Genomic DNA, 25,054 nt, shown 5'->3' on the forward strand with positions numbered 1-25,054 from the left:
GTTCACTTCATCCTCGTGATCGCAGCTTTCACTTGATTTCTATAAAAAGCATGTTTCTAGTTTCCCCTATACAAATTTCTAATGGACATCTGTCATCCAATCAGCATCTGGTATTTGCTTGGTCTTTACACAGTGAAGTATGCTTGACGCTCGTATACTTGCTTTTAGCTACACAGTCACGTACTCATGGTTGCTTCACCAACCTTTGTTCTTCAGAGCAGTGAAGAACGGCTCAGATATGAATGTACAGTCATTCAAGTTATGAAATGACGACCGTCACCGGCACATTTTCGTTAGTTATCCACTTAGATTAATATTTGCTCCATGATTAGTTCCATGAGTTTCTTGAAATTACAGCTAGCTAACTCTGTCATGGGTAATGTTGGAAGGACTGCTAACATTAGCCTAAACTAATAAATAGGTATATAAGCTAATGATGTGCTGACCCTTAGCCTTAGTTACTGCTGTGGGTACTAAGCTAGTTGTCAGGACATGCTAACACTAGCAGGTTATACGAGTAGATAAACACAAAGTTTGCTCTCGTTGGTTCAGGAAAAACTAAAACAGACCAGACGGGTCAAGGAAGGCTCTCATGAAAGACTTAATCCAGTGGCATCATGGGAAATGAAGTGTGATTCATGCTTCCATGTCCTCAGCTCAGCTTTAACATTTATTTTCAATAGGTATAATTCAAGTCCATTAACTATGTCTTAGTGGTCAACTTCATTAACTGCAGTACTATTAAACATAAGTAATGACACAGTGATTGAGTAAATGTTTGTGAAGATTAAAAGCAAGTATATGTTTGGATGGGGGGACATTATTGGTTGCCTTGGCAACAGGAAAAGGATGCTGACAGGCGTCATTAGGAGGCGATGCAAGAACCGACAGAACAACAGAAACTTAAGCTTCAGTGCAGCGACAGGCCGACAACGGAATAGTCTCAAGATGTTGGTTTTCCTACAATAATGTTTACATCAGTTTTTTTTTTCTCATTTAAATTTGTCATGTTCTGCTGTGTGTGTGCGTGTGTGTGTGTGTGTGTGTGTGTGTGTGTGTGTGTGACACAGGGCTGGACTATGAAAGCTGTAGCCACCAGGATGTTAGTTATAGTCTGGTGCTACACGCCGGAGAACCTGCAGCATTTGTGTCCAGAGGATGTAGAATTACTTTGGTTTCCGCTTCACTTCCAGCCGTCGTCTCTCAGGCGCTCCGGCGTGATTGTTTGCACGTGACAGTGAAACTGACGGAGCGTCTCATGGGATCTGAGAGTGGAGGTCCAGCAGCTCTCAGTCTGTTTCATCTGGAGTTTCAGCTCAGTGATCAGAAATCTCTCGTCTGATGGAGATTCAGTTGCGAGATAATCTTAAAGTTTTCTGACAATCCTGAAATCAGACTTAAATCTGGCCGAACATTGCTGGAGCTGTTCTGGAGCTTTGGATCATATCACACGAGCTTCAGCAGCAGATGGAATAAGCAGTGAAGTGTAGATGTTTATTTTTCTGATCATTTCAAGGAGGGTGGTTCATATCTGAATGAAGATATGATCAAAAGCTCCTGAACATCTAGTGAGTGAAACTCGTAATGAAAGTTCAGGAACTCTGACTGAAATCTGATTCTTGTCAGTTTTTGTTAAAAAAAATTAATATTCAAATTGCGTGAGAGCTCAGATCTGCAGATGCGACTGTTCTTTGAATCCTAAACGGTCTGAGGGATCTTCTGGTTACGATGTTCTCTGACCACGGACCAGAGGTTATAACACGCTAACATGCTAACTTCAGTAGAAAAGAAGTGTTGGAAAGTGAAGAAAACAAAAGTTAATGTTGGTGTTGTTTCACCTCTGGAGACATGGGTTGATAGATTAGTTGGATTAGCTATGTAGCTATATACATGTTAGAGTGAAAACATCTATATAGCCCCTTTCAACAAAAACCTCCAGAATTACTCCATCAACCAGATGCCTGGAGAGAGAGTCACACATGGTTTGATCTGGTTCAGTCTGGTTTGATCTGGTTCAGTCTGGTTTGATCTGGTTCAGTCTGGTTTGATCTGGTTCAGTCCGGTTTGATCTGGTTCAGTCCGGTTTGATCTGGTTCAGCCCGGTTTGATCTGGTTCAGCCCGGTTTGATCTGGTTCAGTCTGGTCTGGTCTGGTTCAGTCCGGTTTGATCTGGTTCAGTCCGGTTTGATCTGGTTCAGTCTGGTTTGATCTGGTTCAACCCGGTTTGATCTGGTTCAGTCTGGTCTGGTCTGGTTCAGTCCGGTTTGATCTGGTTCAGTCTGGTCTGGTTCAGTCTGGTTTGATCTTGTTCAGTCCTGTTTGATCTGGTTCAGTCTGATCTGGTTCAGTCCGGTTTGATCTGGTTCAGTCTGGTTTGATCTGGTTCAACCCGGTTTGATCTGGTTCAGTCTGGTCTGGTTCAGTCCGGTTTGATTTGGTTCAGTCCGGTTTGATCTGGTTCAGTCCGGTTTGATCTGGTTCAGTCTGGTTTGATCTGGTTCAACCCGGTTTGATCTGGTTCAGTCTGGTCTGGTTCAGTCCGGTTTGATTTGGTTCAGTCCGGTTTGATCTGGTTCAGTCCGGTTTGATCTGGTTCAGTCCGGTTTGATCTGGTTCAGTCCGGTTTGATCTGGTTCAGTCCGGTTTGATCTGGTTCAGTCCGGTTTGATCTGGTTCAGTCTGGTTTGATCTGGTTCAGTCCGGTTTGATCTGGTTGTGAGGAGCTGAGCTGAAGGTTGAGAGCTGCTGCGTTCACTGACGTCTCGATGTTATGAGGTGAAGACGCTGGTGTACAAAAAGTGTGATATTTTTGTAACTGACTGAAGTATTTGATACTGAAACATGTTAAAGAAACGTCGATAGCTGTGACGATGCTGTTGTAACATGTAACTAAAGGTTTTTAATAATCAGCCGCTGCTTTTTGCTTTTGGTAGTTTTTTAAATGGTTGCTGAACTTACTGAATTGTTTGAAAATAAGAATGTGAAGAGCTGAAAGCTACTGAACCTGAGAACATGTGTAAAAAATGTGTGTAAATATTCATGGAACTGCACCGTCGTCATCGGAGATGAACACAGCTCATCGTACCGACTCCGAGCTAACGTCAACTGGTCCATTTCATGCATTTAATTTATTAATGTGACACTATTTATTTTTACTTTGGTTTCCAGGTTCTATGTACAGTGAAACGTTTGTCCTATTTATGTTACTTGATCAATAAAACTTACTTCATCTTTCCAGTTTGTTCTTCTGAGTTTGGATGAACGAAGCATTTCCTGAACCTGCCACTGAAAATACAGTCAGTGATCATCTTTATATACAGTCAGTGATCATCTTTATATACAGTCACTGATTCTCTTTATATACAGTCAGTGATCATCTTTATATATAGTCACTGATCATCTTCATATACAGTCAGTGATCATCTTTATATACAGTCACTGATCATCTTCATATACAGTCAGTGATCATCTTTATATACAGTCACTGATTCTCTTTATATACAGTCAGTGATCATCTTTATATATAGTCACTGATCATCTTCATATACAGTCACTGTTCCTCTTTATATACAGTCACTGATCATATTTATATACAGTCAGTGATCATCTTAATATACAGTCACTGATCATCTTTATATACAGTCACTGATCATCTTTGTATACAGTCACTGATCCTCTTTATATACAGTCAGTGATCCTCTTTATATACAGTCACTGATCATCTTTATATACAGTCACTGATCATCTTTATATACAGTCACTGATCATCTTTGTATACAGTCACTGATCCTCTTTATATACAGTCACTGATCATCTTTATATACAGTCACTGATCATCTTTATATACAGTCAGTGATCATTATATACAGTCACTCATCCTCTTTATATACAGTCACTCATCCTCTGTATATACAGTCACTGATCATCTTTATATACAGTTAGTGATCATCTTTATATACAGTCACTGATCATCTTTGTATACAGTCACTGATCCTCTTTAAATACAGTCACTGATCATCTTTATATACAGTCACTGATCATCTTTATATACAGTCACTGATCGTCTTTATATACAGTCAGTGATCATTATATACAGTCACTCATCCTCTTTATATACAGTCACTCATCCTCTTTATATACAGTCACTGATCATCTTTATATACAGTTAGTGATCATCTTTATATACAGTCAGTGATCATCTTTATATACAGTCACTGATCATCTTTATATACAGTCACTGATCATCTTTATATACAGTCACTGATCATCTTTATATACAGTTAGTGATCATCTTTATATACAGTCAGTGATCATCTTTATATACAGTCACTGATCATCTTTATATACAGTCACTGATCGTCTTTATATACAGTCACTGATGATCTTTATATACAGTCGCTGATCATCTTTATATACAGTCACTGATCATCTTTATATACAGTCACTGATCGTCTTTATATACAGTCACTGATCCTCTTTATATACAGTCAGTGATCATCTTTATATACAGTCAGTGATCATCTTTATATACAGTCGCTGATCATCTTTATATACAGTCATTGATCATCTTTATATACAGTCACTGATCATCTTTGTATACAGTCACTGATCATCTTTATATACAGTCACTGATCATCTTTGTATACAGTCAGTGATCCTCTTTATATACAGTCACTGAACATCTTTATATACAGTCACTGATCATATTTATATACAGTCACTGATCATCTTTATATACAGTCACTGATCATCTTTATATACAGTCACTGATCATATTTATATACAGTCAGTGATCATCTTTATATACAGTCAGTGATCATCTTTATATACAGTCACTGATCATATTTATATACAGTCACTGATCATCTTTATATACAGTCAGTGATCATCTTTATATACAGTCACTGATCATCTTTATATACAGTCACTGATCATCTTTATATACAGTCAGTGATCATCTTTGTATAAAGTCACTGATCATCTTTATATACAGTCACTGATCATCTTTATATACAGTCACTGATCATCTTTGTATACAGTCAGTGATCATCTTTATATACAGTCACTGATCATCTTTATATACAGTCAGTGATCATCTTTATATACAGTCACTGATCATATTTATATACAGTCAGTGATCATCTTTATATACAGTCAGTGATCATCTTTATATACAGTCACTGATCATCTTTATATACAGTCACTGATCATCTTTATATACAGTCACTGATCATCTTTATATACAGTCACTGATCATATTTATATACAGTCACTGATCATCTTTATATACAGTCAGTGATCCTCTTTGTATACAGTCAGTGATCCTCTTTATATACAGTCACTGAACCTCTTTATATACAGTCACCAATCATCTTTATATACAGTCACTGATCATCTTTATATACAGTCACTGATCATCTTTATATACAGTCAGTGATCCTCTTTATATACAGTCAGTGATCATCTTTATATACAGTCACTGATCATCTTTATATACAGTCACTGACCCTTTTTATATACAGTCACTGATCATCTTTATATACAGTGACTGATTCTCTTTATATACAGTCAGTGATCATCTTTATATACAGTCAGTGATCATCTTTATATACAGTCACTGATCATCTTTATATACAGTCAGTGATCATCTTTATATACAGTCAGTGATCATCTTTATATACAGTCAGTGATCATCTTTATATACAGTCACTGATCATCTTTATATACAGTCAGTGATCCTCTTTATATACAGTCACTGATTCTCTTTATATAGTGTCAGTGATCATCTTTATATAAAGTCATTGATCATATTTATATACAGTCAGTGATCCTCTTTATATACAATGACTGATTCTCTTTATATACAGTCACTGATCATCTTTATATACAGTCACTGATTCTCTTTATATACAGTCAGTGATCCTCTTTATATACAGTCAGTGATCATATTTATATACAGTCAGTGATCCTCTTTATATACAGTCACTGATCGTCTTTATATACAGTCAGTGATCATCTTTATATACAGTCACTCATCCTCTTTATATACAGTCACTGATCCTCTTTGTATACAGTCAGTGATCCTCTTTATATACAGTCACTGATCATCTTTATATACAGTCACTGATCATCTTTATATACAGTCAGTGATCCTCTTTATATACAGTCACTGATCATCTTTATATACAGTCAGTGATCATCTTTATATACAGTCACTGATCATTTTTATATACAGTCACTGTTCATCTTTATATACAGTCACTGATCATCTTTATATACAGTCAATGATCATCTTTATATACAGTGACTGATTCTCTTTATATACAGTCACTGATCATCTTTATATACAGTCAATGATCATCTTTATATACAGTCACTGATCATCTTTATATACAGTCAATGATCATCTTTATATACAGTGACTGATTCTCTTTATATACAGTCACTGATCATCTTTATATACAGTCAATGATCATCTTTATATACAGTCACTGATCATCTTTATATACAGTCAGTGATCATCTTTATATACACTCACTGATCATCTTTATATACAGTCACTGATTCTCTTTATATACAGTCACTGATCATCTTTATATACACTCACTGATCATCTTTATATACAGTCACTGATCATCTTTATATACACTCACTGATCATCTTTATATACAGTCACCAATGTAATCCTTAATTGATCATGACCGGACGGTTTATCCAGAGAGCGGTGCAGTGCCGGTGCTGACCTGTGGTGGCGCTGCTCAGACAGATCAGCACAGACCCGCAGAAGAAGCCGCAGCAGCAGTTAGCAGGAGGCTAACGAGCGGAAGCTAACGTGATGTCTGCTGCCTCCAGGCTGGCGCTCGGAGTCTCTGTGGTTCTGACGCTCAGCACCGTGGCCGCCGTGCACCTGAACCAGGCCTGGGACCGACAGGTGAGCCGAGCCGAGCCGGGCCAGCGCTAACAGCTAACAGCTAGCATGTTAATAAGCGGGAGGTCACCGGACGTTCAGTGACCGTTTCACCGTTTCACGATCAACTGTGACGCTGTTGAACGGAGACGCTGCATCATCGTGTTGTTTAACTCGGTAACAAACAAACAAACAAACACACACACGATGCTCAGGCAGGTCAAACTGGCTTTTCAAAATAAAAGTTGCCTTCAGAAATGATTCGATGAGCTGCTTCTGTCTTGTTACCATAGAAACCAGCTCGACTGTAAACCTGATGGAATAAAGTCCAAAGGTTCTGAATTAGAACCTCCTCTCACTGGTTCCTCTAACTTTATTTTGAAGGTCAGTGTTTCCTGCCTCATGTTTCCTGTCAGGGTCCATGAGGTTTGTTAGTTTGTATTTTAATGATTCAGGAGGTTTACCACGGCTGACCTGTTATTACTATATACATGTTTGTATATATATATGTATATATGTATGTATATATGTATAATATGTGTCTCTGCAGCGGCTCCACGAAGGTGTGGTGAGGGACCTGGAGCGCTGGGAGAAGAAGAAGGAGAATCTGAGGAGGTTGGAGGAGCAGAAGATTCTGGGCAGACGCCTGAAGGAGGAGAGAGACAGAGCTCCGCCCACAGGAGCAGAACCCAGTCAGGTAAGGGGGGGGGGAGCTGAACCGTCACTTTAACGCAATGCATGATGGTTAAAATGAAATTCATCTGGCACAGCAACATGTGACCAGATCACGTGACGAGTCAGACAGATGTTCTCCAGCTGCAGAGTCCACCTCGGACACGCCTCCTGACTCGTCTCTGTCTGTCCCTATGTCCCTCTGTCCCTCTGTCTCTCTGTCTCTGTCCCTCTGTCCCTCTGTCTCTCTGTCTCTCTGTCCCTCTGTCTCTCTGTCTCTCTGTCCCTCTGTTTCTCTGTCCCTCTGTCTCTCTGTCCCTCTGTCCCTCTGTCTCTCTGTCCCTCTGTCTCTCTGTCCCTCTGTCTCTCTGTCTCTCTGTCCCTCTGTCTCTCTGTCCCTCTGTCACTCTGTCCCTCTCTCTCTGTCCCTCTGTCTCTCTCTCTCTCTGTCCCTCTGTCTCTCTGTCTCTCTGTCTCTCTGTCCCTCTGTCCCTCTGTCTCTGTCTCTCTGTCCCTCTGTCTCTCTGTCTCTCTCTCTGTCTCTCTGTCTCTCTGTCCCTCTGTCCCTCTGTCTCTCTCTCTCTCTCTGTCCCTCTGTCTCTCTCTCTGTCTCTCTGTCCCTCTGACCCTCTCTCTCTCTTTCTCTCTCCCTCTGTCTCTCTGTCCCTCTGTCTCTCTGTCCCTCTGTCCCTCTGTCTCTCTGTCTCTCTGTCCCTCTGTCTCTCTCTCTATGTCCCTCTGTCTCTCTGTCCCTCTGTCCATCTGTCCCTCTGTCTCTCTGTCCCTCTGTCTCTCTCTCTCTCTCTCTGTCTCTCTCTCTGTCTCTCTGTCTCTCTGTCTCTCTGTCCCTGTGTCCCTCTGTCCCTCTGTCCCTGTGTCTCTCTGTCCCTCTGTCCAGGTGGATTCTGGGACCCGGAGGTGATGGACAGCAGCAGTGAGCCTCTGGGGCCGGGGGAGGACGAGGCCTCTGAGGGTCTGGAGGGGGCGTCGGCCTCTGAGGGTCTGGAGGAGGGCGAGGTGGAGGGCGAGACGCTGCTGATCGTGGAGTCGGAGGACCAGGGCTCCGTGGATCTGTCACATGACCAGAGCGGAGACTCTCTGACCAGTGACGTGGGCGAGGAGGCGGACGGCAGCTGGGCCTGTGAGGACATGTCCTTCTACTGCGACCGCTGCCACAAGTGGACGCCTGCAGGTGAGACAGCCAATGAGAGCGCTCCGAGCAGACCCGATGTTGTTGGTTTCCTGTGTGTGCACGCTGATGAAGAGTTGTGTTTCCTGTTCAGCTCAGCTCCGCGGCGAGCAGCCCAGCTACCTGAAGGGAGACAACTTCTTCAAGTTCCTCTGCTGCGAGTGTTCGGAGGACGGGAAGGAGACGTTCGAGCGGATGAGACTCACCTGGCAGCAGGTACCTGTCCTCCAGGAGCAGCTGCTTCATCAAGAACGATCGGTGTTTAAACATGTTGTGTTGGACAGGATGTGACGTTGTGTTGTGTTGTCAGGTGGTGATGTTGGCCATGTACAATCTGTCTCTGGAGGGAACCGGTCGTCAAGGTTACTTCAGGTGGAAGGAGGACATCTGTGCTTTCATTGGTCGACACTGGAACTTCCTGCTGGGAACAAGGTTCGTTTTAAGGTTCAGTTTGTGAAACTGGATGTTTTGAGAAGTTTTGTCTCAGGAAATTAACTTTAACCCAAAACCCTGTTCACACCTGGTGTTCAGTTCACGCTGACTCATCTCCAGAGGGTGACTCATCACAAACTGAACGTTCTCACGTACAGCCCCTCCCCCTATCAGGGAGCCTATGTGGTGTTCAGTGCAGGTGTGATGACGTTGTGACTCCACAGGAAGAAGACCTCCACCTGGTGGAGCACGGTGGCCGGCTGCCTGTCGGTCGGGAGTCCCACCTTCTTCCGCTCTGGAGCGCAGGAGTTCGGTGAACCCGGCTGGTGGAAACTGGTCCAGAATCGACCTCCGACCCTGAGACCAGAGATGGAAAAATCCACCACTAAGACTAAAGGTACCATTTCGTTGACGAAAACGATGACGAAACATATTCGTTAACGACCTTTTTCGCATGACTAAAGGCCGATTTATAGTCGGCTTTTTACGCACGCACGCACGCACGCCAGAAAAAGGCTCTGAGGAGCCGCTGTGGCGATGTCAATAAACGTGTGCCACACACGAAGAAGAGCCGACTTCAACAAAAAACATTACTCCGGCTATTGGTCTGGCGGTGAATTGCGTTGCAACACGAGCAACTGTAGGGGAACTATAAACCAAAACGAGTCCGTAGAAGCTGCGTGCGTGCTGCCTGCAGCTTCTGGATCAGAGCAGAAGCTGCAGCTGGTTTCTACCGAGCTTCAGTTTCCTCCTCCGGTCTGATCTGCTTTCACTTTTTGTTTTCACATTTCGCCAACTAAAATATATAGGCTGCAGCTATATGTTTTAATTATTTTTAAAATAGGGTACTTCTTATTTCATACATTTCCCACAAATATGGGGATGACTCAAATAACCCTACATAGTTCTGCGTTTAATTTATTTCAAAGTAGGCCGACACTTGCCTGTGTATTTCCTTCTCCTCTTCATAAGCATTTGGTGTTTCCCTTTGTTGTAACAGGTAAAAATAAATAAAATGTCAACAGTTTTCTTTATTGTTGTTCTATAATTTCATAAATGCAATAATCTACAGATTAGTATAGTATAACTTTATATAAAATTTTATCAGCTTTGTTATCAAATATGTTTTGCGGCTCCAGACAAATTTTATTTGGGGGAAGAGGGGGCAAAATGGCTCTTTTGATAGTAAAGGTTGCCGACCCCTGCTATAGACCTATAGGAGGGACATCTAATGGACAACCTAAGTACTGCAAGCTGGACTAGTACGCAGTTGTAGACACAACACAGGGGGGGGGGGGTCCCTGGACCTGAGAAGGGAAGATAAGGAGTTTAATGTGGCTATTAAATGTGACTATAACTAGACTAAAATGTAATTTGTTTTCGTCGACTAAAACTAGACTAAAACTAAGAAGGATCAAAATGACTAAATGTGACTAAAACTAATATGCATTTTCGTCTAAAGACTAAGACTAAATCAAAAATAGCTGCCAAAATTAACACTGCCGCCCACAGATGTTAAATCAAATTAAAACGGGTCAATTAACCAATTTCACTCGTTTCCTTTCAGCCTCCAAACCTGTCGTGGACCCGATCATCACCGTGGAGGGTCTGAGGAAACGTGGAGCCAGGAACCCGGTGGAGAACGCCATGCAGCTGAAGGAGAAGCGTTCTCGCACTCAGGAAGCCAAAGACATCCGCCGGGCGCAGAAAGAGGCGGTGGGCGGCTACACCGACCGCAGCGCCTCCTCCACGCCCGTCAAACTGGGCGGAGGTCGCAGCGGGACCACCGGACGCCGGCCCGACCTCATCCTGGAGAAGGGTGAGGTCATTGATTTCTCTTCCCTCAGCTCCTCGGACCAAACCCCGCTCACCAGCCCGTCGCCATCACCTTCACCCGACTTCTCCGCCCCGGGGACGCCGGCGTCCCAGTCAGCGACGCCCAGCCTGTTGTCAGAGGCCGACCTCATCCCGGACGCCATGCCTCCGCAGGCGCTGTTCCACGGTGAGTTCACGTGGTTTCTTCACGCTGTGAGTTCTAACAGGATGTGAGCGCTGATGGTGTTTGGTCTGAACCTCCAGACGACGAGGAGCTGGAGACGGAGGGGATGATCGACCCGGGGATGGAGTACCTTCCTCCTCCGAGCGCCAGCCTGGTCGCCCGCAAGAAGCTGCGCCAGGCGCCTCCTCACATCAAGCGTGAAGCCGACAGCGAGGAGGACGACGGGCGTGAGCATGAGGACGACTTTGAGGAGCCTGCGGGACGAGGTGAAGGTCCGCCTCTCTCTGCCGGGGGCTGTGTCGGTGCTGGAGGTCCCGAGCGGAGGAGGATTACTCATCCCGACAAAGCAGACGGATCAGGCGGCATCTCCCAGAATCCTCGCTACGCCGCGCTCACTCTGTACGAGGAGCGGATGCTGCTGCGCCGGCTGGACGCCTGCCCGCTGGCCCTGGCCGTCACGCCGCAGGCAAAACGCCTTCACAGGAAGCTGTTGATCCGCCAGGCCAAGAGGCAGAGAGGACTCCCCCTGCTGGACATCGACCGGGCAGTCAACGCCACCCTCAGCCTGGTGGGAGGGATTTATGGTGCCCAGGAGGCGGGGACACTGATGGGAGGAGGAGTCCTGGGGAAGTACTGCACCAACAGCCACGAGCTGCGAGTTCTCGATCGCTTCCAGGTACGTTCCTCCGATCGCTGAGATGCCTTCAGCGCTGTCTGCAGCTGCTGATCATCACGTCTGTGGAGCATTGTGAGATTTGATCTTGTGAATCTAAACCGTGTTTGTGTTCAGACCAACGCCTCCAGCAGACGAGGTGTCCAGCAGCCAGCTGTGTCCTTCTGGCACCGTCTGATGGGATCCGAGGGCAGTTTGGACCTGAGCATCAAGAGTCCGTACACGTCCCGGATCCTCAAACCGTTCATCAGGTAAAGTTTCCAGCACGTTGAGTCTCTTCAGCAGGAGAAGACGATCTGTGACTCTGTTCCTGTTCCTCAGGAGGGATTACGAGAGCCGTCCGGTGAAGCTCCGGTTGTTGGCGGAGATCCGAGCTCACGCTCACAGAGCCGAGCCCGACTGGGTCCCGGAGCCCAGCGCCCCCATCGACTACTGCTACGTCCGCCCCAACCACATCCCCTCCGTCAACGCCATGTGTCACGACAGCTTCTGGCCAGGTAGCGCCGATGCATCCTTCTACTCACCCACAACTCCCCCCCCCCCCCCCCATCTATCTGTCTCTAATCCCGCCAGTCCTCCTCCAGGTGTGGACCTGTCCGAGTGTCTGCAGTACCCGGACTTCAGCGTGGTCGTCCTCTACCAGAAAGTGGTGATCGGCTTCGGCTTCATGGTGCCGGACGTGAAGTACAACGAGGCCTACATCTCCTTCCTGCAGGTCCACCCTGAGTGGAGGAGAGCCGGCATCGGCACCTTCATGATCTACCACCTCATCCAGGTGAGGCGCTGCAGGTCGTCACTGGGGTCAAAGGTCAGGCAGGTGGGCTGTAATCATCTGGAAGCCACCAGAGGGCGTGGTGTCCTGGAGAGGGTTTGACGAGGAGACGATAATACAGACTCGCAATTAGCATTTGTCAACTGAAAAATGCTAATTGCTAGTTTGCATTGTTGTGTTGTTTGGGATGTTTTCATTAGTAACGATGATTAATGTTCAGTTACGTTAAGAACATTGAAACTCTGTGTTAGTGGTGACATGTGTGGGTGTGTGTGTTAGTGGTCACATGTGTGGGTGTGTGTGTTAGTGGTCACATGTGTGTGTGTGTGTGTGTGTGTTAGTGGTCACATGTGTGTGTGTGTGTGTTAGTGGTCACATGTGTGGGTGTGTGTGTTAGTGGTGACATGTGTGGGTGTGTGTGTTAGTGGTCACGTGTGTGGGTGTGTGTGTTAGTGGTGACATGTGTGGGTGTGTGTGTTAGTGGTCACATGTGTGGGTGTGTGTGTTAGTGTTCACATGTGTGTGTGTGTGTGTTAGTGGTCACATGTGTGTGTGTGTTAGTGGTCACATGTGTGGGAGTGTGTGTTAGTGGTCACATGTGTGTGTGTGTGTGTGTGTGTTAGTGGTCACATGTGTGTGTGTGTGTGTTAGTGGTCACATGTGTGGGTGTGTGTGTTAGTGGTGACATGTGTGGGTGTGTGTGTTAGTGGTCACGTGTGTGGGTGTGTGTGTTAGTGGTGACATGTGTGGGTATGTGTTAGTGGTCACATGTGTGTGTGTGTGTGTTAGTGGTGACATGTGTGGGTGTGTGTGTTAGTGGTCACGTGTGTGGGTGTGTGTGTTAGTGGTGACATGTGTGGGTATGTGTTAGTGGTCACATGTGTGGGTGTGTGTGTTAGTGGTGACATGTGTGGGTGTGTGTGTTAGTGGTCACGTGTGTGGGTGTGTGTGTTAGTGGTGACATGTGTGGGTATGTGTTAGTGGTCACATGTGTGTGTGTGTGTGTTAGTGGTCACGTGTGTGTGTGTGTGTTAGTGGTCACATGTGTGTGTGTGTGTGTGTTAGTGGTCACATGTCTGGGTGTGTGTGTTAGTGGTCACATGTGTGGGTGTGTGTTAGTGGTCACATGTGTGGGTGTGTGTGTTAGTGGTCACATGTGTGGGTGTGTGTGTTAGTGGTGACATGTGTGGGTATGTGTTAGTGGTCACATGTGTGGGTGTGTGTGTTAGTGGTGACATGTGTGGGTGTGTGTGTTAGTGGTCACGTGTGTGGGTGTGTGTGTTAGTGGTGACATGTGTGGGTATGTGTTAGTGGTCACATGTGTGTGTGTGTGTGTGTTAGTGGTCACGTGTGTGTGTGTGTGTTAGTGGTCACATGTGTGTGTGTGTGTGTGTTAGTGGTCACATGTCTGGGTGTGTGTGTTAGTGGTCACATGTGTGGGTGTGTGTTAGTGGTCACATGTGTGGGTGTGTGTGTTAGTGGTCACATGTGTGGGTGTGTGTTAGTGGTCACATGTCTGGGTGTGTGTTAGTGGTCACATGTGTGGGTGTGTGTTAGTGGTCACATGTGTGGGTGTGTGTTAGTGGTCACATGTGTGGGTGTGTGTTAGTGGTCACATGTGTGGGTGTGTGTTAGTGGTCACATGTGTGGGTGTGTGTGTGTTATTGGTCACATGTGTGGGTGTGGGTGTTATTGGTCACGTGTGTGGGTGTGTGTGTTAGTGGTCACATGTGTGTGTTAGTGGTCACGTGTGTGTGTGTGTGTGTTAGTGGTCACGTGTGTGGGTGTGTGTGTTAGTGGTCACATGTGTGGGTGTGTGTGTTAGTGGTAACATGTGTGGGTGTGTGTGTTAGTGGTCACATGTGTGTGTGTGTGTGTGTTAGTGGTCACGTGTGGGTGTGTGTTAGTGGTCACATGTGTGGGTGTGTGTGTTATTGGTCACATGTGTGCGTGTTAGTGGTCACATGTGTGGGTGTGTGTTAGTGGTCACATGTGTGGGTGTGTGTTATTGGTCACATGTGTGTGTTATTGGTCACATGTGTGTGTTATTGGTCACATGTGTGGGTGTGTGTTAGTGGTCACATGTGTGGGTGTGTGTTAGTGGTCACATGTGTGGGTGTGTGTGTTAGTGGTCACATGTGTGGGTGTGTGTTAGTGGTCACATGTGTGGGTGTGTGTGTTAGTGGTCACATTTGTGGGTGTGTGTGTTAGTGGTCACATGTGTGTGTTAGTGGTCACATGTGTGTGTGTGTGTTAGTGGTCACGTGTGTGGGTGTGTGTGTTAGTGGTCACATGTGTGAGCGTGTGTGTTAGTGGTCACATGTGTGGGCGTGTGTGTTAGTGGTCACATGTGTGTGTGTGTTAGTGGTCACGTGTGGGTGTGTGTTAGTGGTCACATGTGTGGGTGTGTGTGTTAGTGGTCACATGTGTGGGTGTGTGTTAGTGGTCACATGTCTGGGTGTGTTTCAGACGTGTATGGGGAAGGACGTGACGCTCCACGTGTCGGCCAGTAATCCCGCCATGCTGCTGTACCAGAAGTTTGGATTCAAGGCTGAAGAGTACATCCTGGACTTCTATGATAAGTATTACCCTGTGGACAGCAGCGAGTGCCGCCACGCCTTCTTCCTCCGGCTGAGACGATGATGCCGACGAGCCGAGCGAGTCCGCGTGGCCCGGCTGCCGAGGGAGGAGACATGTGACTGCTGGTCACAGCCAATTGGGATGAAGCTTCTGATTTCTACTTTTTCTTGTTCATAAAAGTCGTGACTTTGTTGTTGTTGTCTGAACTTGTTTCTTTCAATCGTCAGTTAAACATCTGTATGTTTGAGTAATTAAAATCAAAATTTAAACTGTTTTTACAGACAAAATATTTTCTGATGAGAACCACATTCAGCAGTTTGTCCAGCAGGGGGAGCTGTGAGACAGTAACTGTTCCTGGAGCTGTGAAACTGTCGCCCTCTACAGGAAACAGACAGTAACAGCTGCTGCAATGTTTCTGCTGCTGTTTGATTTACATGAAATAAAATGAGACGGATGTGAAACACTGCCCTCTTGGTGGATTCGGAATTCTTACAAGCTGATTGTGATGAGAGCTGCAGATCGAGCCCTTAGGGACTGGATCAGGACTCCGGTGGACCCGGGTCAGATCAGGACAATCAGAAAGAACAGAAACCTACCTTCACTGAATGTGTAAATACAATGAGGACGAGAGGATTCACACTTTACAGAGATGAGTCGTGATAAAAACAAACCAGGTTCCACATTTACAATGTGACCAAACATCCCATAATACTGATGCTCTGTGAATCCAACCAGGGTGAAGTTGACCTGTTGGACATGTTGACGCTCTGAGGTCATTGATCGTTTCATCAGTAAAGTCTGTTCAGTGAGTTCATGGACACACACTCAGTTTGTTTCACCTCCGTCTCACATGTGGAAGAGACGAGAACAAACAATCAGCTCATTGATGAGGTGGAAACTTTCCATGGTAATAAATGGTAAACTGGACATTTTAAGGTAATTTTATTAACTGTTTTTACCTTGTCATATACAGGCATAAATCTAAACATTTTGTTTTGTCATAAGCAGACATTCATGGAAACAATACAAATTTTAAAAATGAAATATTTGATATAATCCATTTGTGAATAGAACTTTAAGTCACATTTTATTTGTATAGCCCATATTCACAGATCCCAGTTTGTCTCATCGTCTTTAACAAGGTGAGACGTCCTCTGTTCTTCACCCTCAACAAGAGTCAAACTACTAAAACCTTTAACAGGTGAAGAAGGTAGAAACCTCAGAGACACGTGAGGACCCGTCTCCCAGGACGGACACGAGTCCAACAGCTGTCCCGTGTATCAACAAACATGGAGACAAAAGAAGTTAAAGATTTACACACAGAATCTAAATCACTGCTTTTAATGACTCGAGTCTATTTGAGTTTACAGAACTCAGCTGTGTCTCCAGGAAGAACCTTAACTCCAGCATAGAGCGGCTGAGTGAATGTGGTCTGGACTCTGTGGAGGAGAGTCATGGTGTCAGAGACGCTGTAGAAGGACAGAACACCTGCACTGTGATCCAGGTACACTCCTACTCTGGAGGACACAGGACCTGACACTGGAGTCTCGATGCTGTTGTAAGAAAAGATATAACTGTTTACATCACAATCTAATGACCAAGATTTATCATTTGATCCAAATCTACTTTCATCTGAGTTTCCTGCTCTGCTGATATTCTTGTATGTGACTGCTACACAAACTCCTCCCCCCTCCACCTCCTCCATCCACTCCCACACCCCCACCTTCACCTCCACCTCCCAGTAACAACGTCCAGTCAGACTCTCTCTACTCAGGACCTGATAATAATCAGTGAATCTGTCTGGGTGATCAGAATAAGAATGTTCATCATTCATATCTGTTACTTTTCTGTTTCCCTCAGATAATAACAGATATCTGTTTGCTGTGTTTGGATCCAGTGTGATTTCCTGTGAATATTTTAAGAAGTCAGCTCTGGTCTCTGGCTCTGGTTGTCGCAGTAAAACATCCACTTGAGACACAATCTGTAAAATCTGTGTCTCTGTCTCACTCAGAATGTCCTGTAGTCGACCTCTGACCTGTGACACAGCTGCGGTCACGTCCTCAAAGTACCTCAGAGGACGGATCGTGATGCTGGATGAGTGTGTAGATCCACTGAGTGGTGACAGTGAGGGGTAGTTGTGTAGAAACTGGTTGTGATCCTCTGTGTCTGAGAGCTGCTTCAGTTCCTGGTCTTTCCTCTTCAGCTCAGTGATCTCCTGCTCCAGTCTCTCCTGAAGCTCTCTGACTCGACTCACTTCAGTGTCCTGCTGGGATCTGATCTGCTGCTCCACATCAGAGCTTCTTTTCTCCAGCAGACGGATCATCTCAGTGAAGATCTCCTCACTGTCCTCCACTGCTTTATCAGCAGAGCCATTGACGGCCTCCTCCTCCTGTTGAAGCAGCTTCACGTCTTTCTCTGTGTCCTGGACTCTCTGCTGGATTGTTTGTCTCCTCAGCCCGAGCTCTCTCTGCCTCTCAGTCCTTTCTGCTGCAGCTGACACTGTGTCGTGGTCTTTATGTTCCTCCACAGAGCAGAGATAACAGATACACTGCTGATCAGTGCGGCAGAAAAGCTTCATCACCTCGTAGTGGCGAGAGCAGATGTTCTCCTGGAGCTTCTCCGAGGGCTCCACCAGCTTGTGCTTCTTAAATGCAGCTGACTGAAGATGAGGCTGGAGGTGTTTCTCACAATAAGAGGCCAAACAAACCAAACAGGACTTGAGAGCTTTCAGTTTTCTCCCAGTGCAGACATCACAGGCCACATCATCAGGTCCAGCATAGCAGTGATCAGCAGGAGCAGCTTGGAGTCCAGTCTTCTTCAGCTCCTCCAGTGAATCAGCTAACATGGTGCTTGTCTCCAGGACAGGCCTCGGTGTGAAGGTCTGTCTACACTGAGGACAGCTGTAGCTTCCTCTCTCCTCCTCTTTGTCCCAGTGGGTGTTAATACAGCTCTTACAGTAGCTGTGTCCACAGACAGTAGTCACCGGATCCTTCAGTAGATCCACACAGATCCAACAGGAGAACCTTTCTCTGTCCAGGTGATTTTCTTGCTGCTCCATTTCAGCTGCTGCCAGAGACTTTAGAACAGATTCACTTCCTCTGAACAGAAACAGATCTCTGCACCTCTCTCTCTCCTTCACTTCCTGCAGTGACTCATCTCCCACAGTTCACAGCTTGTTGTTCACTGGTTCTTACACTGACACGCCTGTGAAGGGAGGAGACACAGACATGTCCTGACCGGGAGGAGCTGCTGGTGTCTGAGGAAGAAGTTGTTGGTGTTTCAGGTTTTACTACATTTCCCAGCAGCCTGTTGTCACCTGGTGTTAAGAGCAGATTCAGTGAGAGGCCGAGTGTGTTCTCCTTCATTCACAACACACAGGAACAATTACTGTCAAATCAAATAGATGCATTTAAAAATAATAAATCACATCTTTATTTATAAAGCACATCTCAAAACGAACAAAGAAACACTCGTAAAAATAACAAATACAAACTCACTCAACGAAGAATGAAAAACTAACAAAGTATTTCTCAAACTCTGTGTGAGTGTTGAGCTCAGGATCTGGATCAGGTCCAAGTCTCCGAGGATCTCGAGGATTCAAGAGAAACGGAGAATTAAGAGTTTTACATTAAAAGAATCTAAACATAAAACTAAACCTCAGGTTCTCAGCTGCTTTCAATCAGACATATTTCAACTAATTCATCAGAAAACCTCCAGGTTCAGTTTGTGTCTCCTCAGTTTGTCCAGGAGATCCAGTCCAGTCTGAGCCGCCAGCAGAGACGCCATGTTGTTATAGCCGGCGCTCGCCGCTGTGTCGTACGCCGTTTGACCGGCGGCGTTCCTCCGCCTCACACTGGCCCTGCAGCTGAGGGGGAGGAGCAACGACAGCGTTTAATGCCTGAGCCTTGTGAGTGTTACAGACTTAATATACAAATATAACATCCTGTAGAAATGAAAGCAAAATATCTCATCTTCAGTCAGAGTCAGCTGTCAATCATCACGTCTCAGCATGTTTTCATATCATCACATAACTGATTGAAACCAAACCTATCAGAAACATGGAGGAGGAGGAGTTTGGGGTCTGTACTGAAGCCAGACACTAGGGGGCGATCAGGGCATCCATCTTTATCAGCAGTGTGTGTGTGTGTGTGTGTGTGTGTGTGTGTGTGTGTGGTACCTGAGCAGGACCTCAGCACACTTCAGTCCTTCAGGACCCTGAGCTGCAGCTTCATGCAGAGCTGTGTTCTTCATCCTGAGGAAGACCAAGATATCACGTTAACTGAACAGCACTTAAACCAGGGAAGCAGCGCCCCCTGCAGGACACTTACTGTCCTGACTGCTGGTCCACATCAGCTCCTCGCTGCACCAGCAGAGGAAGAACATCACTGTGACCATGAACCGCAGCAACGGCAAGGGCGTGTCGGCCGTCGCTGCCACAGCAGGAGGGATCCGCCCCCTGGTGGCCAGAGAACACACAGGTCAGCATTAGCCACTCCCTTCTGCTGCTGATTGGCTGCAGACACTCGTACCTGATCCAGGAGATGCTGGATGACACTGATGTGACCTCGACCTGGAGCCAGCTCCTTCAGCAGCTGGACGTCCTTCACCTGCAGCGACCAATCAGAAAGCAGCTTTCATTTCTGATGGAACAGGTGAGAAACAGACTTCCTTCCAGGTGGTTTCACCTCAACACACACCTGAACACACCTCAACACACACCTGAACACACACCTGAACATACACCTCAACACACACCTCAACACACACCTCAACACACACCTGAACACACACCTCAACACACACCTGAACACACACCTGAACATACACCTCAACACACACCTCAACACACACCTGCACACACACCTCAACACACACCTCAACACGCACCTCAACACACCTGAACACACACCTGAACACACACCTCAACACACACCTGAACACACACCTCAACACACCTCAACACACACCTCAACACACACCTCAACACACCTCAACACACACCTGAACACACACCTGAACACACACCTCAACACACACCTCAACACACCTGAACACACACCTCAACACACACCTCAACACACCTCAACACACACCTCAACACACACCGCAACACACACCTCAACACACACCTCAACACACCTCAACACACACCTCAACACACCTGAACACACACCTGAACACACACCTCAACACACACCTGAACACACACCTCAACACACCTCAACACACCTCAACACACACCTCAACACACACCTCAACACACCTGAACACACACCTGAACACACACCTCAACACACACCTCAACACACCTGAACACACACCTCAACACACACCTCAACACACCTCAACACACACCTCAACACACACCGCAACACACACCTCAACACACACCTCAACACACCTCAACACACACCTGAACACACACCTGAACACACACCTCAACACACACCTCAACACACCTCAACACACACCTGAACACACACCTCAACACACACCTCAACACACCTGAACACACACCTCAACACACACCTCAACACACACCTCAACACACACCTCAACACACCTCAACACACAACTCAACACACACCTCAACACACACCTGAACACACACTTCAACACACACCTCAACACACACCTCAACGCACACCTCAACACACACCTCAACACACACCTCAACGCACACCTCAACACACACCTCAACACACACCTGAACACACACCTCAACACACACCTCAACACACACCTCAACACACACCTCAACACACACCTCAACACACCTGAACACACACCTCAACACACACCTGAACACACACCTCAACACACACCTCAACGCACACCTCAACACACACCTCAACGCACACCTCAACACACACCTCAACACACCTGCACACACATCTGAAAACACACCTCAACACACACCTCAACACACACCTGAACACACACCTCAACATACCTGAACACACACTGAACACACACTGAACACACACTGAACACACACCTGAACACACCTGAACACACACTGAACACACACCTGAACACACCTGAACACACACTGAACACACACTGAACACACACCTCAACATACCTGAACACACACCTGAACACACACTGAACACACACCTGAACACACACTGAACACACACTGAACACACACTGAACACACACACCTCAACACACACCTGAACACACACTGAACACACACTGAACACACACTGAACACACACACTGAACACACCTGAACACACCTGAACACACACTGAACACACCTGAACACACACTGAACACACACTGAACACACCTGAACACACACTGCACAGCTGGTGGAGGACCTTACCGGAGGTTTGGGGGTCAGGTTTGGTTTGGGGGGTTTCATCAGACCTGTGGTCCGATCACTTCCTGTCAGACACAAACAAATTGTGAATTATTTAAAAATATTTGACAATTTATTGAATAAACCAAATCCAGCTCTTCAAGGATTAGTGTGAAGGATTCAGTGACATCTAGTGGTGACATTGCAGATTATCAAGGGTATAAATGTTATAAATAATAATAAAGTGTAGGAACCGTTAGTGCCGCGGCAGCTGGTGAACCGCTCTGTCACGCTGCTCAGCGTCTCAGGGCGACCTGCGGGTAGAGCGCCACCTGCTGGTCCAACGCAGCTCGCTGCTGGAGGTTCAGCGTCAGCATCCACCTGAGACCACACACACTCCGTCACCTCACCTTGACCTCACGCTACATCACAACATGAGCTGCGGGGGGGTTTGAAACCCACCTGTGTCACTTCCTGTGCGGCCGAAACAAAGCTGAGGGTCAAACTGACTTCAAAGGCATCTTGTTGAACCACAGCAGAAACCATCTGCAGGAGGAAGAGACACCTGTCAACACGCTGCACAGGGACGGAGCCCGGGGGACGAGGGGGACAGGGGACGGACCCCAGGGGACGAGGGGGACAGGGGAAGGACCCCAGGGGACGAGGGGGACAGGGGACGGACCCCAGGGGACGAGGGGGACAGGGGACGGAGCCCAGGGGACGGACCCCAGGGGACGAGGGGGACAGGGGACGGACCCCAGGGGACGAGGGGGACAGGGGACGGACCCCAGGGGACGAGGGGGACAGGGGACGGACCCCAGGGGACGAGGGGGACAGGGGACGGACCCCAGGGGACGAGGGGGACAGGAGAAGGACCCCAGGGGACGAGGGGGACAGGGGACGGACCCCAGGGGACGAGGGGGACAGGGGACGGACCCCAGGGGACGAGGGGGACAGGGGACGGACCCCAGGGGACGAGGGGGACAGGGGACGGACCCCAGGGGACAGACCCCAGGGGACGAGGGGGACAGGGGACGGAGCCCAGGGGACGGACCCCAGGGGACGATTGGGACAGGGGACACGTACCCGACCCAGACGAGGCTCTCCCAGCACCGTCCTGAAGGGGGCGTTGTTCTGAGCATAACTCCTCAGGTGAGCACACACATGATCCAACTGCCTCCTCCAGTAACCTGAGACAGGAACAGGTCATGAGACACAAGTGAGTATTAGTACGAGTACGATACGCAGTATTATTATCAGTGGCAACAGTAACAGTACTATCTGTAGTATCTGTAGTATCTGTAGTATCTGTAGTATCTGTAGTATCTGTAGTATCTGTAGTATGAGAAGTATTTGACCTCTGCCCGGGCTGATGGCGGTCACAGGGGGTTGCCGGTCTCTGCTTGACTGGTGCCTGCTGAGCTGCAGCGCCCTCTGCTGGTCCTTCCGTTGGAGCCCAGTGGCTGATGGGTAATAGAGTCCAACCGTCTGAGTGGACTGGTCCACAGAGGGCGGAGCTATCCTCACACTAGGGGAGGAGCGGGTGGCCTGCCAGGTGGCATCATGGGAAGCCGAGGCTGAAGCCTGCTCACAAGTACACAACAGCCTCTTATTGGGTGACCCTGGATCATGAGGTGTTAGTGATGTCAGAGGTTCAGCCCACCTGGCGGGGAGCCGCAGCACGTGTGATGTCACTGCAGGTTGTGGGCGGGGCCGGTGCATCCAGGTGTGTGCCACAGGCCGCACAGTAGAAGGCGTTCGGGTGTGAACTCGCTCCACATCGCCGACACATCACACAGCTGGCTGCATGACCGGACTACAGACATGCACCGTGTCACTACGTATCCCACAATGCTTCACTCTGTGTGTGAGCTCTCACCTTGGAGCCGCACCAGTCGCAGTATCTGGCATCACTGTGGTTCACACGTTTACATCTGGAGCAGGTCAACATCCTGCTGTCTCCAGAAGGGACAGAGGGGGCGCTGTTACCAACACACACCTCCTGCATAACACACACATACACACACACACACACACACACACACACACACACAAGGAAACATCAGTTAGATGTCTGCAGATGATTCAGGTAAATAAAGTGTGTGCGTGTGGGTGTGTGTGTGTTTGTTTGTGTGTGTGCATGTGTGCGTGTGTGTGTGCGTGTGTGTGTGTGTGTGTGTGTGTGTGTGTGTGTGTGTGTGTGTGTGTTACCAGCTGCAGGCGGCTCTCACAGGTCAGACAGGTGGAGATATGAGCTGGATTCCCACTTCCACAGCAAACACACACCACATGATCCTACACAACAAATAATCATTTAGGTGTGTGTGTGTCCCTGTGTGTGTGTGTGTGTTTGTGTGTGTGTGTGTGTGTGTGTGTGTGTGTACCTGCAGTGTGCGTCGGGCCTGTGGTTGTAGTTGTTGTTGAACTGAAGCTTCACAAATCAAACAGGTGCGAGTGTTGACAGGAACCTCAGTGTCACAGAACACACAGAGAACCGTCTGTCAACAGAACACAGATATTAAATCAACTTATTTAAACTTTCTAACCTTAAATCAGCTGTTTGATTATTGATATGATTATTGATTTGATTTGATTATTGAATCTGCTCCAGTTGAAGAGTGAAGCGGAACTGAGATCAGTTAAAAACCAGAGTTTATCTCCAATATTCAGCAGGAAACTGTTAAAACATGAAGAATTCTGAACAGATTGATTCACTTTGTTTTAAAAGAAAACACCTCATCAGACCCAGAGACAGAGTGCATCACCACATGTTGCTGCAGGGGGCGCTGTTGCTTTAACTCTGCATCACATTCACAACCGTCCCTTTCAACTTGTCTCTTTAAATCTCATTTGTTCAGTGAGAACTTTTACTTTGACATTCACAGGAAGTCCAGGTGAGTGTGCAGTACCTGTCCTCCCTCAGCAGGGGGCAGTCTCTGTTCAGGTAACGGAGGAACCACAGCGCCACACTGTGGACAGAACCGAGCGAACGGGTCGGAGGCACGGAAACTCAAGCACTGAGCACACCTGCACAGACAGACAGGTACAGACAGACACAGACAGACAAGTACAGACAGACAGGTACAGACAGACAGGTATAATCAGACAGGTACAGACAGACAGGTATAATCAGACAGGTACAGACAGGTGGAGACAGACAGACACAGACAGACAGGTACAGACAGACAGGTACAGACAGACAGGTATAATCAGACAGACACAGACAGACAGGTACAGACAGACAGGTACAGACAGACACAGACAGACAGGTACAGACAGACAGGTACAGACAGACAGGTACAGACAGACAGGTATAATCAGACAGGTACAGACAGACACAGACAGACAGGTACAGACAGACAGGTACAGACAGACAGACACAGAGAGACAGGTACAGACAGACAGGTAGAGACAGACTGGTACAGACAGACAGGTACAGACAGACAGGTATAATCAGACAGGTACAGACAGACACAGACAGACAGGTATAATCAGACAGACACTGACAGACAGACACAGA

At 47.0% G+C, this 25,054-nt stretch overlaps 4 protein-coding genes across 4 annotated transcripts in view; 2 read left to right on the forward strand and 2 right to left on the reverse strand.

Moving 5' to 3' along the window:
- Nucleotides 1-6,788: 6,788 nt before the first annotated feature.
- LOC132996090 (protein PET117 homolog, mitochondrial) lies at nucleotides 6,789-8,545 on the forward strand. The gene is made up of 3 exons (XM_061066414.1): nucleotides 6,789-6,931; nucleotides 7,458-7,604; nucleotides 8,478-8,545. The coding sequence occupies exons 1-3, from the start codon at nucleotides 6,836-6,838 to the stop codon at nucleotides 8,499-8,501; spliced, it is 267 nt and encodes an 88-aa protein (XP_060922397.1). The 5' UTR covers nucleotides 6,789-6,835; the 3' UTR covers nucleotides 8,502-8,545.
- On the forward strand, nucleotides 8,501-15,690 carry kat14 (lysine acetyltransferase 14). Its single transcript, XM_061095791.1, has 10 exons — nucleotides 8,501-8,771; nucleotides 8,863-8,984; nucleotides 9,079-9,200; nucleotides 9,425-9,597; nucleotides 10,768-11,202; nucleotides 11,280-11,875; nucleotides 11,990-12,123; nucleotides 12,194-12,369; nucleotides 12,457-12,647; nucleotides 15,114-15,690. Exons 1-10 carry the CDS (start codon nucleotides 8,501-8,503, stop codon nucleotides 15,285-15,287), a joined length of 2,394 nt encoding a protein of 797 aa, XP_060951774.1. The 3' UTR covers nucleotides 15,288-15,690.
- Nucleotides 15,691-16,381: 691 nt separating this feature from the next.
- On the reverse strand, nucleotides 16,382-18,282 carry LOC133028869 (tripartite motif-containing protein 16-like). Its single transcript, XM_061095903.1, has one exon. It carries the CDS (start codon nucleotides 18,280-18,282, stop codon nucleotides 16,579-16,581), a length of 1,704 nt encoding a protein of 567 aa, XP_060951886.1. The 3' UTR covers nucleotides 16,382-16,578.
- A 636-nt stretch (nucleotides 18,283-18,918) lies between these two features.
- Nucleotides 18,919-25,054, reverse strand: part of dzank1 (double zinc ribbon and ankyrin repeat domains 1) — a 9,972-nt gene continuing 3,836 nt past the window's right edge. The window contains 15 exon segments of the mRNA XM_061067358.1: nucleotides 18,919-18,951; nucleotides 18,954-19,089; nucleotides 19,402-19,476; nucleotides 19,553-19,680; nucleotides 19,754-19,831; nucleotides 21,523-21,622; nucleotides 21,776-21,915; nucleotides 21,997-22,080; nucleotides 22,621-22,724; nucleotides 22,893-23,118; nucleotides 23,198-23,350; nucleotides 23,414-23,536; nucleotides 23,746-23,829; nucleotides 23,937-24,032; nucleotides 24,444-24,561. Of these exon segments, the coding sequence (XP_060923341.1) occupies nucleotides 18,919-18,951; nucleotides 18,954-19,089; nucleotides 19,402-19,476; nucleotides 19,553-19,680; nucleotides 19,754-19,831; nucleotides 21,523-21,622; nucleotides 21,776-21,915; nucleotides 21,997-22,080; nucleotides 22,621-22,724; nucleotides 22,893-23,118; nucleotides 23,198-23,350; nucleotides 23,414-23,536; nucleotides 23,746-23,829; nucleotides 23,937-24,032; nucleotides 24,444-24,561 (1,678 nt within the window).

This window comes from Limanda limanda, chromosome 2 (genome assembly GCF_963576545.1).
Source record: "Limanda limanda chromosome 2, fLimLim1.1, whole genome shotgun sequence".
Taxonomy (NCBI): domain Eukaryota; kingdom Metazoa; phylum Chordata; class Actinopteri; order Pleuronectiformes; family Pleuronectidae; genus Limanda; species Limanda limanda.